At 46.4% G+C, this 19,602-nt stretch overlaps 1 protein-coding gene across 3 annotated transcripts in view; it reads left to right on the top strand.

Annotated features, from left to right (window-relative positions):
- Nucleotides 1–19,602, top strand: part of rnf141 (ring finger protein 141) — a 34,474-nt gene that overhangs the window by 9,339 nt on the left and 5,533 nt on the right. For all 3 annotated transcript variants that reach the window (XM_070899448.1, XM_070899450.1, XM_070899449.1), the window contains exons 3-5: nt 4,626–4,734; nt 8,136–8,308; nt 10,767–10,874. In XM_070899448.1, coding sequence (XP_070755549.1) covers nt 4,626–4,734; nt 8,136–8,308; nt 10,767–10,874 — 390 coding nt within the window. The remainder of the gene's footprint in view (nt 1–4,625; nt 4,735–8,135; nt 8,309–10,766; nt 10,875–19,602) is intronic.

The following is a 19,602-nucleotide window of genomic DNA, read 5'->3' as shown; positions in this document are numbered from 1 at the left end:
GCGGGGAGCATTTGAGCAAAACCGCATCAGGGTTCTGCAAGTAACTCTCTGTAATTGAGCTTCACTTCAGGCAGAATTATTCAATCATCGCTGCATTTTATGTGAAAATTGATGGGTACTATTGCTTCAGGAAAGGAGCTAAATCCAAACAAGTACTTTGATAAATGTCTGAAGAGGCTAGCTCGTGACTGGCTGTTTTCCTATGAATACATTAAGTAAATTGAATCTTTTCAGCAGGTTGCTTTTTAAAAAAAAACTTTCTCGGGCTATGGGCGTTGCTGGCAAGGCTGGCATTTATTGTGCATCCCTACAATACAACTAAGTTGTTTGCTCAGCCATTTCGGAGAGCAGTTAGTCAAACACCATTTCGGAGAGCAGTTAGTCAAACACCATTTCGGAGAGCGGTTAGTCAAACACCATTTCGGAGAGCGGTTAGTCAAACACCATTTCGGAGAGCGGTTAGTCAAACACCATTTCGGAGAGCAGTTAGTCAAACACCATTTCGGAGGGCGGGTAGTCAAACACCATTTCGGAGGGCGGGTAGTCAAACACCATTTCGGAGAGCGGTTAGTCAAACACCATTTCGGAGAGCGGTTAGTCAAACACCATTTCGGAGAGCAGTTATTCAAACACCATTTCGGAGAGCAGTTAGTCAAACACCATTTCGGAGGACGGGTAGTCAAACACCATTTCGGAGAGCGGTTAGTCAAACACCATTTCGGAGAGCAGTTAGTCAAACACCATTTCGGAGAGCAGTTAGTCAAACACCATTTCGGAGAGCGGTTAGTCAAACACCATTTCGGAGGGCGGGTAGTCAAACACCATTTCGGAGAGCGGTTAGTCAAACACCATTTCGGAGAGCGGTTAGTCAAACACCATTTCGGAGGGCAGATAGTCAAACACTTTGGTGTGGGACTGGAACCACTTATAGGCCCAGGCCGGGTAAGGACGACAGGTTTCCTTTCCTAAAGGACAGTAGTCTTACCATGATATTGGAGAAATTCCTGAACTTGACGGTGTGAAGGAGCTAAATTTTTACTCACTGTTCTTAACTTTGACAATGATCTTAGCAGTTCCCACCATCTTGTCATTCCAACAGTGGCTGTCAATGTAATCCTTGAGAAGTTGCGAATTAGCCATTCGGATACAGTAGTGTAGTGGTTGTGTTGCTGGATTAGTACGGCAGAGTCCTGATCTAATAATCATAGAATGGCTACAGCACGGAAGAAGGCCATTTGGCCCATTGAGCCCGTGCCGACTCTCAGCTAGTTGCCTCTCACCTGCCCTTTCCCCCTAACCCTTTACAGCGCGACAACTGCAGGAGAAATGCAAGGAACAGCACCAACCCTTGTGCATGGCCACCTTTGACCTTACAAAGACCTTTGACACTGTCAACCGCAAGGGACTATAGAGCGTCCCCCTCCGTTTCGGCTGCCCCCAAAAGTTTGCCGCCATCCTCCGCCTGCTCCATGATGACATGCAAGCCGTGATCCTGACCAATAGATCCATCACAGACACAATCCATGTGCGGACCGGAGTCAAGCAGGGCTGCATCATTGCGCCAACCCTCTTATCAATCTTCCTCACTGCAGTGCTTCACCTCCACCGCTGGAGTGGAACTAAACTATAGAACCAGTGGGAACCTATTCAGCCTCCGTTGCCTCCAGGCTAGATCCAAGCCCGTCCCATCCTCTGTCGTTGAGCTACAGTACGCAGACGACGCTTGCGCCTGCGCACATTCAGAGGCTGAACTCCAAGTCATCGTCAACATCTTCACCGAGGCATACGAAAGCATGGGCCTTACACTAAACATCCGTAAGACAAAGGTCCTCCACCAATCTGACCCCGCCACACAACACTGCCCCCAGTCATCAAGATCCACAGAGCGGCCCTGGACAACGTGGACCACTTTCCATCCCTCAGGAGCCTATTATCATTAAGGGCAGACATAGCCGACGAGGTTCAACACCACCTCTAGTGCGCCAGCGCAGCCTTCGGCCGCCTGAGGAAGAGAGTGATCAAAGATCAAATCTGGCACCAAGCTTATGGTATACAGGGCTGTAGTGATACCTGCCCTATATGGCTCGGAGACGTGGACCATATCCAGCCGCATGCCCGACACAAAACTCCCAAAGCAAGCGCTCTACTTGGAACTCCTACATGGCAAGCGAGCTCCAGGTGGGCAGAGGAAACATTTCAGGACACCCTCAAAGCCTCCTTGATAAAATGCAACATCCCCACTGACACCTGGGAGTCCCTGGTTAGAGACCGCCCTAAGTGGAGCAAGTGCATCTGGGAGGGCGCTGAGCACCTTGAGTCTTCGTCGTCGAGAGCATGCAGAAATCAAGCACAGGCAGCGGAAAGAGCGTGCGGCAAACTAGTCCCACCCACATATTTAAATGCCCTCAAGGGCTTGCCCACCTCTCTCTGCACCCCTCTTTTCTCCTTTAAGGCCCTCCTTAAACCCCACCTCTTGGACCATGTTTTTAGTCACCCCTTTCACTATCTCCTTCTTCGCCTCGGTAACCATTTTTATTTGATTGCACTTGTGTGAAGCGCCTTGAGACGTTTTGCCATGTTGAATGCACGATATAAGTGCAAGATGTGGTTTGGACAGTTGTACTTGTGACTGATAATGAACGTGAAGTTCTCTGTTGGGCAACTGTTTGTCACTGCAAGCTTGCTTTATTTGCAGTCACTCCTCATTATGACTGCATTTCGCAGCACCGATCGTTAGAAGCTCAGACTTTGTGAAAAGTCGATATTTGAGTGCTTGTAGGCTCGTCCGTATCCTAATGTCTCACTGTTCTACAAGCTCTTGTTAGGGCTGGTTTCAACAGTGCAATCATCTGCATATTTGTACTGGAATGTAAGTTTATTTCAAACTTGGAGTTCTTTACAATCGTTGCTACATTACAACAGGCAATACAACGCTACTTTTGGTGCTCTATCCTTTGAGAAAAGTGCCTCGAACCTTGAGAGAGAGGTGGTAATGGCGATCAGCATTAATTGTGGCTTTGCCAGCATTGCCCCCCGGACTGGAGCTAGGAGTTTCCACACCCCATCGCTACTCAGCCAGAAATATGTAGTTTGTCGGTGACGATCTCCACTGCCGAATAGCCTGCCGACACTTGCTGATTAGGTGCGTGCACGAAGAATGGTCATTTGAGCAAAGCACCCTAGGGCAGGAGGGAAGAAAGCTGATGGGACCCAATGAATGGTTTTATTATAATATCGTGCAATTATTTGCTGAATGAGTGATTGCTGAAGTCTGCGTTAGGATTCAAGCTACCTGTATTTGGTCATAGTGAGAGAGTAATTTAAGTGCCAGCTGTGGCTCAGTGGGTAGCACTCTCACCTCTGAGTCAGAAGGTTGTGGGTTCAAGTCCCACTCCATGGGGCTTGAGCACATAAAAAAATCTAGGCTGACACTCCAGTGCAGTGCTGAGAGATCGCTACAATGTCAAGAGGTGCTGTCTTTTAGATGAGACGTTAAACCGAGGCCCCATCTGCTCTCTCAGGTAATGTAAAAGATCCCATGGCACTATTTCAAAGAAGAGCGGGGGAGTGATCCCCGGTGTCCTGGGCCAATATTTATGGTACTGACTATTCGTACTGTCCTTCTGCGCCTGTGTCCTCTCGAGATTCCGACCCCGATGCCTCCCATCCGGAACTGGAAGTGGGGCCTCGAACACGTTCATTCTGAAGCCTCCCGCCGAGCCCCAAGCCACCGAAGGGCCCGAGCCTCCCGCTGAGCGGCGGGGGAGAGCGGTGGCAGGAGGCAGCCGGGGAGAGAGAGAGAGAACCTGGGGAGTGGGGGAGGGGGGATGAGAGAGCCTGGAGGGTGGGAGAGAAAGAGAGACCCTGGGGGGGGAGCGAGAGACTCGGATGGGAGGGATCAGAGGGGGGAAAAGGAACTCGGAAGATGGATCACGTTCTTCCAACCGCCTTTACACCCACACCCGATTTCTCGGAAAGCTCGGTGCGTGTGTTATAAGGGACATCATTGGGGTGGATGGAATCCAGAAGTCACGACATTATCACTAGTCACTTCATACCCAGTAAACCTGTTAACAATCTGCACATAATGTCTCATCTATGGGGGGGAGGAGGGGTGGTAACATCATGCACTTGCGCTGGGGCAAGGGATTCGCCTGGCACTTGGTGGCTTTTGGGGAGATCTATCCTCTCTGGCTTCTGAAGTCAAAATGGATCGAGTTACAATTTGTGAAGTCAATCAGAACTTGGGATGGGCGGTTCCAATTACACACACCACAAAAAATTCAAGGTGTGCCTTATCCTCCAAAGGGGTCCAATCAGCAATAGGTGCAGTGAAACTGGAGAGCCAATCAGAGACAAGGTGGCCATTTTGGCAGTACAAATAGGCACATCCAATATTTATCCCTCAATCAATGTAACAAAAACAGATTATCTGGTCGTTATCACATTGCTGTGTGTGGGATCTTGCTCTACGCAAATTGGCTGCCGCGTTTCCCACATTACAACAATGACTACACTTCAAAAGTACTTCATTGGCTGTAAAGCGCTTTGAGACATCCGGTGGTCGTGAAAGGCCAAGTATTTAATTTTCTTTCTTTAACCTTCTGTCTTTCTACCTGTTGTAGCACGGAACGATTGTCTGCCGGGCAGGAGAAATGCTTACTGTTTGAGGTGCAGCCTGGCTCTGATTCCTCGGCTCTTTGGAAAGTCATTGTCAGGATTGTCAGCTCAAAGGTATGGAACAAATGGCTTTTATAGAATTCAGGCATAATTAGAATATTTTAATGCTACTTTAAACAAAATATTTAAATACATATACTGTGTATCTACGCGAGACACAAGTCGGGCTTGTTAGTCTAACTTGGCTGTCAATAGTTCTGTTAAACAAAAAGTTGGTGGAAGGTTTTGTTTTAATGTCTGCTTATGTCACTTGCTCCTGTTCAAACACTGATTTAAGAGTAAGTTTGTATCGTATCATATGCCCACAGCACCTCTCAAAGTGCTTCACCACTAATTGCTTGAAGTATTGACACCATTATGTAGCTGCTGCTGTTGATGCCCAGTGATGCTGCAGGGGGCAGAAGTAAATTTTACATACGGGGAGCTGGGCATCGGATGACGTTACGATCTCCGGGGCACAGGAGATTGAGGTGGTAAGTTTTAGCGACGCGCTAACCCGCCATGGAAATTCACGGGCGTCGGTAATTTTGCCGTGTCCGGACGGTGAGCTGTTATCACCCTCCTGGAGGCGCTAACAGGCAGCACAAAGGAGGCCAATTTCTCCCCATTTACGTCAATCCAAGCTATTGATAAAGGCTTTGGCCACCGTGTGTCAGTCGTTTCATCCTGAGCTGCAGGCATCCTAACCACTGCAGAACAGAAAATAAACTTGCCTATCACAGGTGTGTGTTAGAATGAAATGGGAGGTTAGAAAAAACTTTCTTTACACACACAAATTGTCTGAAACTGTTGTTGAAGCAGAGTCCATGGAGATAGACGCTTATAAAAGAGGCTATGATGGGATTACACCACCGGCGCTCCCTGGCTGCAGTGTGTACCATCTACAAGATGCACTGCAGCAACTCGCCAAGGCTTCTTCGGCAGCACCTCCCAAACCCGTGACCTCTACCACCTAGAAGGACAAGGGCAGCAGGCGCATGGGAACACCGCCACTTCCATATTCCCCTCCACGTCACACACCATCCTGACTTGGAAATATATCAGTCGTTCCTTCATTGTCGCTGGGTCAAAATCCTGGAACTCCCTCCCTGACAGCACTGTGGGAGCACCTTCACCACACGGACTGCAGCGGTTCACCACCACCTTCTCAAGGGCAATTAGGGATGGGCAGCGATGCCCACATCTCAAAGGAAGATGGCTCGTGGAGAGAAACACCAAACACACCTGATGGGCCACGTGACCTATTCCTGTGCTGGAACGTTCTATGACATCCTGGATGCTGTGAAAGATGCAGTTCCTGAGCAAGTCTCTTCTCTCGACAATATCCTGTTAATTCTCTGCTCATTGCCTGTATTACTGAACTTTAACATTCCTGTATTAAACCTGTGTTGTTGTATAATTGCCTCTGGCAGGCTTCAGTCAGTGCTACTCTGTCCCTGCTTTAACCGGTCCGTCAGTTTTGGAATAATACTAAATGTGCGCATGGTACAAATTAAGCAGTAAAGTTGTAAATTATTCTCAGGATACATGACTCTTCCATAAGCGACTTGGGCAGTACACTTGTGACTTGTCTAAATACATTTCAATGTTTTAGAAGAAGGTGGCGATAATTTTATATGTTCTGATATTTGATACTTTGCGTGTAACTGTAACCTCCCCCGCCGGGCGTAAAACACCAGCCATGCCGAACTCGCCCATCCCCCCACCCAGCGGGGAGATTACATTCCTCTGTTTGTATCACTTTATTCATGTTTCACATAGACCCAGTGACTTTCAAACTTCTTGGGAGGGGAAAGACGCTTTCCGAGTGTGCCTCCGTTACAACTTCCTCAAGGATTAAATTACGTGGACAGGTTGCACAGACTGGGCTTGTATTCCCTGGAGTTTAGAAGATTAGGGGGTGATCTAATTCAGGTGTTTAAGAAGATTAAAGGAGTTGATAGGGAGAAACTATTTCCTCTGGTGGGGGGAGTCCAGAACAAGGGGACATCACTTTAAAATTAGAGCCAGGCCGTTCAGGGGTGATGTCAGGAAGCACTTCTTCACACAAAGAGCAGTGGGAATCTGGAACTCTCGCCCCTAAAAGTGCTGTCAAGGCTGGGAGTCAATTGAAATTTTCAAAACTGAGATAGATAGATTTTTGTCGGGTAAGGGTATTCAGGGTTACGGAACCAAGGTGGGTAGATGGAGTTAAGATACAGATCAGCCATGATCTAATTGAATGACGGAACAGGCTCGAGGGGCTGAATGGCCTCCTCCTCCTCCTGCTCCTATGCAGGAGCACTTTTATTAATTTAGAACAAAAAGATACCCAGTTTATTAACTCATGATGTCAAGATGCAATGTATGCAAAAACTTAATCAGTCACAGAGTTCTGGAAATGCGATGGTCTCCATTCAGGAGTGATCCTGTTCCATCTCCGTTAAACAAATTGGTAAGCTGAAAGGGCTTTACAAGAAGTGAGGATAATTTTGACTTTACAGTTTGGCTCAGTCGGTTGCACTCTCTCGGAGTCAAGGTCGTGGATTTAAGCCCCCGTTCCAGAGCTTGAACACTTAATTTGAGCTGGCACATAAAGAGCAGTGCTGGAGGGGTGCTACACTGTCACGGGCGTCGTCTTTCAGGTGAAACGTTAAGCCGAGACCTTATCTGCTTGATCACCGTGTGAAGAAGAGCAGGGGCGGTCTCCCGGTGTCCTGGCCAACATTCCTCAACCAACACCACCAAAGGGAACAGGAATCGGGCATTCATCTCATTTGCTGCTTGTGACACTTTGCTGTGTGGAGAAATGGTGGCCATGTTTGCCGACATAACAACAGTGACTGCACTTCAAAAGCAACTCATTGGTTGTGCAGCAATTTAGAACAAAGATGCGATAAGGTGCTGAATAAATGCAAGAGACACACCAACATACGAGGAAAGATAAACCTAATCATCTTGTTTAAGCTTGAAGGAAGATGGTGTACAAAATGTGCACAGGGAAACATTGTATAGTACTTGTCTGTGAATTTTTAAAATGTCATCCTTGTTTTCCAATCCCTACACAGCCTCGCCCTCTCCCTATCTCTGTAACCTTTTCCAGCCCTGAAACCTCCCGAGATGTCTGCGCTCTTCCAATTCTGGCCTCTTGAGCATCCCCAATTTTAATCCCTCCACCATTGGTGTCCGTGCCTTCAGCCACCGAGGCCCTAAGCTCGAGAATTCCCTCCCTAAACCTTTCCGCCTTTCTCTACTCCTTTAAGAAGCTCCTTAAAAACTACCAAGCTTTTTGGTCACCTGCCCTAATATTTCCTTATGTGGCTCGGTGTTAAATTTTATTTGCTATTTGCTCCTGTGAAGTGCCTTGGGACGTTTCACTACATTAAAGGGGCTGTATCAATACAAGTTGATGTTGATTTCATGTGTGCTGTAAGCATTCCGCTACCTTTAATCAGACGTCAAGTATTTTTTGGCAGATTAACAAGACGACTGGAAATATTGAAGCCTCTAGAATCCTAAACCTCTATCAGTTCACTCAGCTGTATCGGGAGATCACCATGCAGGCAAGTGGGGTTCTTACCCAGAGCAGCAGCTGCGAAGGGACGGCAGCAGATGGATCATCGTGTCACGCCAGCATCTGGCTGGGCAAGTGAGTCAACTTTTGATTATTAGATTAGTGTATGGCTGAGTATTTCAGAGAAGCAATATTCATTTCATGGCTCGTTGGTCTGTGCTTCACTGCTGCCAAAAATCACCTTATTCGAGTCCGTTCCGCCTTTCAATAAGATCATGGCTGATCTACCTCAACTCCACTTCCCTGCACTGTTCCCATATCCCTTGATTCCCTTAATATCCAAAACTCTATTGATCTCTGTCTTGAATATACTCAACGACTGAGCCTCCACAGCCCTCTGGGGTAGAGAATTCCAAAGATTCACCATCCTCTGAGTGAAGAAATTTCTCCTCATCTCAGTCCTAAATTGCCGACCCCTTATTCTGAGACTGTGACCCCTGGTTCTAGACGCCCCAGCCGGGGAAAACATCCTCCCTGCATCTACCCTGTCAAGCCCTGGAAGAATTTTGTATGTTTGAATGAGATCACCTCTCATTCTTCTAAACTCGAGAGAATATAGGCCTAGTCTACTCAACCTTTCCTCATAGGGCAATCCCCCCATCCCAGGAATCAATCTGGTGAACCTTTGTTGCACTCCCTCACAGCAAATATATCCTTCCTTGGGAAAGGAGCTACCTTTAACAAGGATTTATGCCTTCCTCACATACCAGCCGTTTGGATTTTTTTTCCTCCAAAAGTTGGTTGCTAGCTATTTTAAAAACAATTCATTGTGGGCAGGTAGAGAATTCTGGCCATCCTGTGTTTCCCCTTGAGAAGGTGGTGCAATGTTTATGTTTGGATTTAGTTGGTCTCTTTGATCTGTTAAATACCTTGTGCAAAATGTGTGATCAGGATGTGGTGTGTATTTGCATCATTGTATAGACTGTATTGTTCTGCCTAAGAATTAAAAGCATTTCTGTTTGAATAATAGTTTTCTATAAACAATAGTGAAGCAACACTTAATACAAAAGCAAAATACTGCGGATGCTGGAATCTGAAATAAAATCTGAAAATGCTGGAAATCACAGCGGGTCAGGCCGCATCTGTGGAGAGAAACAGTTAATGTTTCAGGTCTGTCAGAACTGGCAAAAGTTCAAAATGTAACAGATTCTTATGGAAGTGCTGGGGCCCTGAAATAATTGCCAGCTGGTAATTATTCCGCCATTCACACCCTATCTAGACTCATCTTTTGTTTCTTAACTTGTGTCATTACCATCTCGATTTGTCCCATCATCCCTTTTGTCTCTCAAATCTCTCCTGTCTTCCACCCTATCACTGACCTTCTTTCTTGTTCTTTCCTTCCTTCCCCCCTTTCAGGACCCCAGCACTTCCTTAAGAATCTGTTACATTTTGAACTTTTGCCAGTTCTGACGGACCTGAAACATTAACTCTGATTCTCTCCACAGCTGCTGCCTGACCTACTGAGTATTTCCAGCATTTCTGGTTCTATATGTGAAGCAACACCGTTCAGCTCTGAAAGTGCCCTGCGTGTTCCTTCTCTTCAAGGATGTTGCAGAAAGAGTGATGCAGAGCATAATCTACACGGAATAGACGAGTGAAGAAATAAATACCCATTCAAACTTGAAACCAAATTATTTTTTTTACTGCAGTAGTTTGCAGTGAAGCCGAGCCCGTGGTGGGACATAGAGTGACTCACTGAAAGCACCAGCGATATCCAAAGCTTATAGAAGCCTAGCAATATAGCGGCATAATCTGCGGCTAAAAACAGTCCCATCGTGGAATCTGATCAACTACTTCTGGGAGAAAGCTACAAAGGCACCCAGTTATCCCAAGGAAAAAACATGCTGTAACTTTTTCAGTAAATGGATGCTATTCATAAATTACATTGAATTACAGCACAGAAACAGGCCATTGGGCCCAACGGGTCCGTGCCGGTGTTTATGCTCCACACCAGCCTCCTCCCACACCTCTTCATCTCACCTCATCAGCATAACCTTCTATTCCTTTCCCCCCTCCCCCCCCCCCCCCGGTGTTTATCCAGCTTCCCCTTAAATGCATCTATACTATTTGCCTCAACCGCTCCCTGTGGTAGCGAGTTCCACATTCTCACCACTCTCTGGGTAAAGAAGTTTCTCCTGAATTCCCTACTGAATTTATTGGTGATTATCCTATATTGATGGCCCTGAATTTTGGTCTTGCTCATAATTGTAGTAAACTTAATAGCAATTACATTAATTGCCATCTCAATCACCTTCAACCAAGTATTGTGCACCCACTAGGAAACACCGGCTTTTCCAAACCTCCTGGCCCACAGAATTCGACCAGGACAGAGCAATAAATATACGGACAACTGGGGCTGAGGCACAGGGGCTTTGAGGGCCACGTGTCACCCAGTCATTTCGACAGCCCTGAGCTAGAGAATGGGGACATCATGCAAAGTCCAAATGTATAAAAACAAAAAGGATAACATATATTAGAATGTTTGTGTGAAGTTGGTGTTTGATCAGATGTAACGAAACGCTGTTTTCTGCAGGATTAAGGAGATGACGGATGAGGAGGAGTGTTGTATCTGTATGGATGGTCGCGCTGACCTCATCCTACCCTGCACTCACAGTTTCTGTCAGAAGTGCATTGATAAATGGTAAGTCTGTTCACCTTCCATGCCCTACATTACAACAGTGACTACACTTCAAAAGTACACTATTGGCTGTGAAGCGCTTTGGGACATCTGGTGGTCGTGAAAGGTGCTATATAAATGCAAGTCTTTTCTTTCTCCCTTTTTCTTCCCTCCCTTTCCCTTCCTTCCTTCCTTTTCTCTCTCCATATGGGATCCAAGGTAAAGTGGCAAGTTGGATCCAAAATTGGCGCAGAGGCAGGAAGCAAAGGATAATGGTTGATGGGTGTTTTTGTGACTGGAAGGCTGTTTCCAGTGGGGTTCTGCAGGGCTCAGTGCTGGGTCCCTTGCCTTTTGTGGTATATATCAATGATTTAGACTTGAATGTAGGGGGTATGATTAAGAAGTTTGCAGATTATACTAAAATCGACTGGTTGATAATGAAGAAGAAAGTTGCGGACTGCAGGAAGATATCAATGTACTGGTCAGATGGGCAGAACAGTGGCAAATGGAATTCAATGGAATTCAATCCGGAGAAGTGTGAAGGATAGAATAAAAGGAAAAGGAGGTGGGTTAGCATTGCTGGTTAAGGAGGAGATTAAGGCAATAGATAGGAAGGACATTAGCTTGGATGATGTGGAATCTATATGGGTAGAGCTGCAGAACACCAAAGGGCAAAAAACGTTAGTGGGAGTTGTGTACAGACCTCCAAACAGTAGTAGTGATGTTGGGGAGGGCATCAAACAGGAAATTAGGGGTGCGTGCAATAAAGGTGCAGCAGTTATAATGGGTGACTTTAATATGCACATAGATTGGGCTAACCAAACTGGAAGCAATACGGTGGAGGAGGATTTTCTGGAGTGCATAAGGGATGGTTTTTTAGACCAATATGTCGAGGAACCAACTAGGGGGGAGGCCATCTTAGACTGGGTGTTATGTAATGAGAGAGGATTAATTAGCAATCTCGTTGTGCGAGGCCCCTTGGGGAAGAGTGACCATAATATGGTGGAATTCTGCATTGGGATGGAGAATGAAACAGTTAATTCAGAGACTATGGTCCAGAACTTAAAGAAGGCTAACTTTGAAGGTATGAGGCGTGAATTGGCTGGGATGGATTGGCGAATGATACTTAAGGGGTTGACTGTGGATGGGCAATGGCAGACATTTAGAGACCGCATGGATGAACTACAACAATTGTACATTCCTGTCTGGTATAAAAATAAAAAAGGGAAGGTGGCTCAACCGTGGCTATCAAGGGAAATCAGGGATAGTATTAAAGCCAAGGAAGTGGCATACAAATTGGCCAGAAATAGCAGCGAACCTGGGGACTGGGAGAAATTTAGAACTCAGCAGAGGAGGACAAAGGGTTTGATTAGGGCAGGGAAAATGGAGTATGAGAAGAAGCTTGCAGGGAACATTAAGACGGATTGCAAAAGTTTCTATAGATATGTAAAGAGAAAAAGGTTAGTAAAGACAAACGTAGGTCCCCTGCAGTCAGAATCAGGGGAAGTCATAACGGGGAACAAAGAAATGGCGGACCAATTGAACAAGTACTTTGGTTCGGTATTCACGAAGGAGGACACGAACAACCTTCCGGTTATAAAAGGAGTCGGGGGGTCTAGTAAGGAGGAGGAACTGAGGGAAATCCTTATTAGCCGGGAAATTGTGTTGGGGAAATTGATGGGATTGAAGGCCGATAAATCCCCAGGGCCTGATGGACTGCATCCCAGAGTACTTAAGGAGGTGGCCTTGGAAATAGTGGATGCGTTGACAGTCATTTTCCAACATTCCATTGACTTTGGATCAGTTCCTATGGAGTGGAGGGTAGCCAATGTAACCCCACTTTTTAAAAAAGGAGGGAGAGAGAAAACAGGGAATTATAGACCGGTCAGCCTGACATCGGTAGTGGGTAAAATGATGGAATCAATTATTAAGGATGTCATAGCAGTGCATTTGGAAGAGGTGACATGATAGGTCCAAGTCAGCATGGATTTGTGAAAGGGAAATCATGCTTGACAAATCTTCTGGAATTTTTTGAGGATGTTTCCAGTAGAGTGGATAAGGGAGAACTAGTTGATGTGGTATATTTGGACTTTCAGAAGGCGTTCGACAAGGTCCCACACAAGAGATTGATGTGCAAAGTTAGAGCACATGGGATTGGGGGTAGTGTACTGACATGGATTGAGAACTGGTTGTCAGACAGGAAGCAAAGAGTAGGAGTAAATGGGTACTTTTCAGAATGGCAGGCAGTGACTAGTGGGGTACCGCAAGGTTCTGTGCTGGGGCCCCAGCTGTTTACACTGTACATTAATGATTTAGATGAGGGGATTAAATGTAGTATCTCCAAATTTGCGGATGACACTAAGTTGGGTGGCAGTGTGAGCTGCGAGGAGGATGCTGTGAGGCTGCAGAGCGACTTGGATAGGTTAGGTGAGTGGGCAAATGCATGGCAGATGAAGTATAATGTGGATAAATGTGAGGTTATCCACTTTGGTGGTAAAAACAGAGAGACAGACTATTATCTGAATGGTGACAGATTAGGAAAAGGGGAGGTGCAAAGAGACCTGGGTGTCATGGTACATCAGTCATTGAAGGTTGGCATGCAGGTGCAGCAGGCGGTTAAGAAAGCAAATGGCATGTTGGCCTTCATAGCAAGGGGATTTGAGTACAGGGGCAGGGAGGTGTTGCTACAGTTGTACAGGGCATTGGTGAGGCCACACCTGGAGTATTGTGTACAGTTTTGGTCTCCTAACCTGAGGAAGGACATTCTTGCTATTGAGGGAGTGCAGCGAAGGTTCACCAGACTGATTCCCGGGATGGCGGGACTGACCTATCAAGAAAGACTGGATCAACTGGGCTTGTATTCACTGGAGTTCAGAAGAATGAGAGGGGACCTCATAGAAACATTTAAAATTCTGACGGGGTTAGACAGGTTAGATGCAGGAAGAATGTTCCCAATGTTGGGGAAGTCCAGAACCAGAGGTCACAGTCTAAGGATAAGGGGTAAGCCATTTAGGACCGAGATGCGGAGGAACTTCTTCACCCAGAGAGTGGTGAACCTGTGGAATTCTCTACCACAGAAAGTTGTTGAGGCCAATTCACTAAATATATTCAAAAAGGAGTTAGATGAGGTCCTTACTACTAGGGGGATCAAGGGGTATGGCGAGAAAGCAGGAATGGGGTACTGAAGTTGAATGTTCAGCCATGAACCCATTGAATGGCGGTGTAGGCTAGAAGGGCCGAATGGCCTACTCCTGCACCTATTTTCTATGTTTCTATGTTTCTAATGCATTTGGGGAGGGCTAACAAGGCAAGGGAATACACATTAAATGGTAAGACACTGAGAAGTGTAGAGGAACAAAGGGGACCTTGGAGTGCATGAAAGTAGCAGGCCAGGTAGATAAGGTGGTTAAGAAGGCATACGGAATACTTGCCTTTATTAGCCAAGGCATAGAATTCAAGAGCAGGGAGGTTATGCTTGAACTGTATAAAACACTAGTTAGGCCACAGCTAAAGTACTGCGTGTAGTTCGGTCACCACATTACAGGAAAGATGTGATTGCACTAGAGAGGGTACAGAGGAGATTTACAAGGATGTTGCCTGGACTGGAGAATTTTAGCTATGAGGAAAGATTGGATAAGGTGGTTTGTTTTCTTCGGAAGAGAGGAGGCTGAGGGGAGACCTTATTGGGTTGTATAAAGTTATGAGAGGCCTAGATAGAGTGGATAGGACGGACCTATTTCCCTTAGCAGAGGGGTCAATAACCAGGGGGCATAGATTTAAAGTAATTGGTAGGAGGTTTAGAGGAGATTTGAGGGAAATTTCTTCACTCAGAGGGTGGTGGTGGTCTGGAACTCACTGCCTGAAAGGGCGGTAGAGGCAGAAATCCTCACAACATTTAAAAAGTACTTGGATGTGCACCTGAAGTGCCGTAACCTACAGGGCTATGGAAACATAGAAACATAGAAAATGGGTGCAGGAGTAGGCCATTCGGTCCTTCGAGCCTGCACCACCATTCAATAAGATCATGGCTGATCATTCCCTTAGTACCTCTTTCCTGCTTTCTCTCCATACCCCTTGATCTCTTCAGCCGTAAGGGCCATATCTAACTCCCTCTTGAATATATCCAATGAACTGGCATCAACAACTCTCTGCGGCAGGGAATTCCACAGGTTAACAACTCTCTTGAGTGAAGAAGTTTCTCCTCATCTCAGTCCTAAATGGCCTACCCCTTATCCTAAGACTATGTCCCCTGGTTCTGGACTTCCCCAACATCGGGAACGTTCTTCCCGCATCTATCCTGTCCAGTCCCGTCAGAATCTTATATGTTTCTATGAGATCCCCTCTCATCCTTCTAAACTCCAGTGAATAAAGGCCCAGTTGATCCAGTCTCTCCTCATATGACACCCCAGCCATCCCTGGAATCAGTCTGGTGAACCTTCGCTGCACTCCCTCAATAGCAAGAACGTCCTTCCTCAGATTAGGAGACCAAAACTGAACACAATATTCCAGGTGAGGCCTCACCAAGGCCATGTACAACTGCAGTAAGACCTCCCTGCTCCTATACTCAAATCCCCTAGCTATGAAGGCCAACATACCATTTGCCTTCTTCACCACCTGCTGAACCTGCATGCCAACTTTCAATGACTGATGAACCATGACACCCAGGTCTCGTTGCACCTCCCCTTTTCCTAATCTGCCGCCATTCAGATAATCTGCCTTCGTGTTTTTGCCCCCAAAATGGATAACCTCACATTTATCCACATTATAATGCATCAGCCATGCATTTGCCCACTCACCTAATCTGTCCAAGTCACCCTGCAGCCCCTTAGCATCCTCCTCACAGCTCACACCGCCACCCAGTTTAGTGTCATCTGCAAACTTGGAGATATTACACTCAATTCCTTCATCTAAATTGTTAATGTATATTGTAAAGAGCTGGGGTCCCAGCACTGAACCTTGCGGTATCCCACTTGTCACTGCCTGCCATTCTGAAAAGGACCCGTTTATCCCGACTCTCTGCTTCCTGCCTGCCAACCAGTTCTCTATCCATGTCAGTACATTACCCTTGTCAAAAGCCTTTTGAAAGTCCAAATACACCACATCCACTAGTTCTCCCTTGTCCACTCTGCTAGTTACATCCTCAAAAAATTCCAGAAGATTCGTCAAGCATGATTTCCCTTTCATAAATCCATGCTGACTTGGAACGATCCTGTCACTGCTTTCCAAATGCGTTGCTATTTCATCCTTAATGATTGATTCCACCATTTTCCCCACTACTGATGTCAGGCTAACCAGTCTATAATTACCCGTTTTCTCTCTCCCTCCTTTTTTAAAAAGTGGTGTTACATTAGCTACCCTCCAGTCCATAGGAACTGATCCAAAGTCGATCGACTGTTGGAAAATGATCTCCTATTTCTAGGGCCACTTCGTTAAGTACTCTGGGATGCAGACTATCAGGCCCCGGGGATTTATTGGCCATGAATCCCATCAATTTCCCTAACACAATTTCCCGCTTTATAAGGATATCCTTCAGTTCCTCCTTCTCACTAGACCCACTGTCCCCTAGCACATTCGGAAGGTTATTTGTGTCTTCCTTTGTGAAGATAGAACCAAAGTATTTGTTCAGTTGGTCTGCCATTGCTTTGTTCCCCATTATAAATTCACCTGAATCCGACTGCAACGGACCTATGTTTGTCTTCACTAATCTTTTTCTCTTCACATATTTATATGGACCAAGAGCTGGAAAGTGGGATTAGGCTGGGCAGCTCTTTGTCAGCCGGCGTGGACACGATGGGCCAAAATGGCCTCCAACCATGCTGTAAATTTCTATGATTCTATGTAACTAGATGTTTAAAGCGAGAAAGAGGATTAAATAACCCGTTGCAACCACAGCAGGATTAGTTTGGGATTACACTAGCCAAGAGTCGGTACTGCAAGGGAGATAGAGTATAAAAGTCTTGCTACAGCTGTACAGGGCATTGGTGAGACCACACCTGGAGTACTGTGTACAGTTTTGGTCTCCTTATTTAAGCAGGGATATACTTGCATTGGAGACAGTTCAGAGAAGGTTCACGAGGTTGATTCCTGAGATGATGGGATTGTCTTATGAGCAAAGGTTGGGCCTGTACTCATTGGAGTTTGGAAGAATGAGAGGTGATCTTATTGAAATGTATAAGATTCTGAGGGGGCTTGACAGGGTAGATGCTGAGAGGATGTTTCCCCTCATGGGGGAATCTAGAACTAGGGGGCATAGTTTCAGAATAAGGGGTCACCCATTTAGAACTGAGATGAGGAGGAATTTCTTATCTTTGAAATTCTCTACCCAGAGAGCTGTAGAGGCTGGGTCTTTGAATATATTTAAAGTAGAGATAGACAGATTTTTGAACTATAGGGGAGTCAAGGGTTATGGGGAGCGGGCAGGGAAGTGGAGTTGAGGCCAAGATCAGAGCAGCCATGATCTTACTGAATAGCAGAGCAGACTCGAGGGGTCAAATGACCTCCTCCTGCTCTTATCTCCTATGTTTTTATGAGCCTCCTATGCTGTAAACTACTATGATTCTAAGCTAATTAACTAATAAGTACACTACGGTTCTGGTATGAGATTCCCTCCATTGTCAGGATGTGGCTGTCGCTGGCAAGGCCGGCATTTATTGTCCGTGTGGTGAAGGAACGTTGAGGTCGAAGATCAGCCATGATCCCAATGAATGGCGCAGCAGGCTTGCGGGGCCGAATGGCCGACTCCTGCTCCTAATTCTTATGTTATATTCTAATCACTGCCTCCCTCAGTGAAATTGCTTGTAGTTTCCTCCCTCCTGCCTGATTGTGTTCAATTTCATAGAATCAGGGACGTTGGAATCACTTCTCTGTCTCCCCCCCCCATTCCATGTTACAACTTCCAGCAGCCCTTCACATTCCTACAAGCAGCTCTCCATCTCCCTGCTCAGAATGAGTGACAGCGGATGCCAATTTCTGATGTGTTACTCTTATTGTTCATTTCCTGCGAGACTTCCACCTCTCCAATTATATCCAGTCTCTCGACAGCTCTTGTATCATCATGTGACAATAATTAGGGCAAGTGATTGACCAGCAACTTGCATTTGTATAGCGTCTTTATCGTATTAAAACGTAGAGCATTATCCGGCTAAAATTGACACTGAGCTGCGTGAGATATTAGGACAGGTGACCAACGGCTTAGTCAAAGAGGGAGGTTTTATGGAGGGTCTTAAAGGAGAAAAAAGAGGTAGCGAGACGGGAGGGAATTCCCGAGCTTGGTGCCTAGACAAATTAAGGCACGGCCGCTAATGGTGAGACGAAGGGAGTGTGGGATGCACGAGAGGCCAGAGTTGGAGATTTCTTGGAGGGTTGTAGGGCTGGAGGAGATTACAGAGACAGGGAGGCACAGGGCCATGGAGGAATTTAAAAAGAAGGATAAGAATTTTAAAATCGAGGCTTTGCCGGACCGGGAGCCAATGTAGGTCAGCGAGCACACGGGTGATGGGTGAGCGGGACCTGGTGCGATTTACAACACGGGGCAGCGAGCACACGGGGTGATGGGTGATGGGTTTTGGATGAGCTCAATTTTATGGAAGGTGGGAGGCTGGCCAGGAGAGCATTGAGATTAGTCCAGTCTGGAGGTAACAAAAGCATGGCTGAGGGTTCCAGCAGCAGATGAGCGAAGACGGGCGATGTTACGGAGGTGGAAATAGGTGGTCTTGGTGATGGCAAGGATATGGGAACACCTTCTGATGAATTTCTATCCTTGCTGCATGTCTGAAACTTTGCATTTAGAAGTCCCAGCGGCAGTGAGAATGCCAGTGTGTGTGTGTAATGGTGACTCACTTGTCCTGCCACCAATGCCCCAGGGTTAGACTCCCAGATCTGCTTTTGAAATCATCTCTCACTCTCTTAAATCAATCTCTTGTGTCTCCTGACAGTCATGGTTCTCTGAAGGCATTGCCTAAACTTTTAGGGCCCAAGTTTCCACATGATTTGCGCCTGATTTTTAGGAGCAACTGGTGGAGAACGGACTATCTTAGAAATCGCAATTCTCCACATTTTTTTTTCTGCAGTTCTAGTCAGGTAGAACAGTTCTACTTTGGAACAGAATTTTTTTCTTCAAAAGGGGGCGTGTCCGGCCACTGACGCCTGATTTGAAAGTTTCCACAGTGAAAACATACTCCAAACTAAAGTAGAATGGAGCAAGTGAAGATTTTTGTAGAACTGAAAAAACCTGTTCTACACATTAAAAAATCAGGCGCAGGTTACAAATTAGGCGTCCAGAACGAGGGGGGGGGGGGAGGGAAGTCATTAAATCCTACAATAAATCCTTATTTATACTTCTACAAATATTATACAAATAAATCCAACCTGAATAAACATTTATAAGCAAAGAAAAGATTAAATAAACCATCTTCCTACCTGTGTGAAAGTGCTTCAGGCACAGAGAATTCTGCAGCCGTTCGTGCCGCTGAGCGGGAGAGAGAGAGAGAGAGAGGGAGGGAGAGAGAGAGGGGGGGGGGAGGGAGGGAGAGAGGGGGGGGGAGGGAGGGAGAGAGAGGGGGGGGAGGGGGGGAGGAGAAAGCGGGTTGTTGTTGTGGAGGGGAAGGAGACAGCGGTTTGTTGCCACGGAGGGGAAGGAGACAGCGGGTTGTTGTGGAGGGGAGGGAGGGGAAGGAGACAGCGGGTTGTTGTTGTGGAGGGGAAGGAGACAGCGGGTTGTTGCCGTGGAGGGGAGGGAGGGGGAGGAAACCGC

Source organism: Pristiophorus japonicus, chromosome 14 (assembly GCF_044704955.1).
Source record: "Pristiophorus japonicus isolate sPriJap1 chromosome 14, sPriJap1.hap1, whole genome shotgun sequence".
In the NCBI taxonomy this organism is placed as follows: domain Eukaryota; kingdom Metazoa; phylum Chordata; class Chondrichthyes; family Pristiophoridae; genus Pristiophorus; species Pristiophorus japonicus.
Note: the sequence above shows the minus strand (reverse complement) of the source record. Positions and strands in the feature narration are given on the sequence as shown.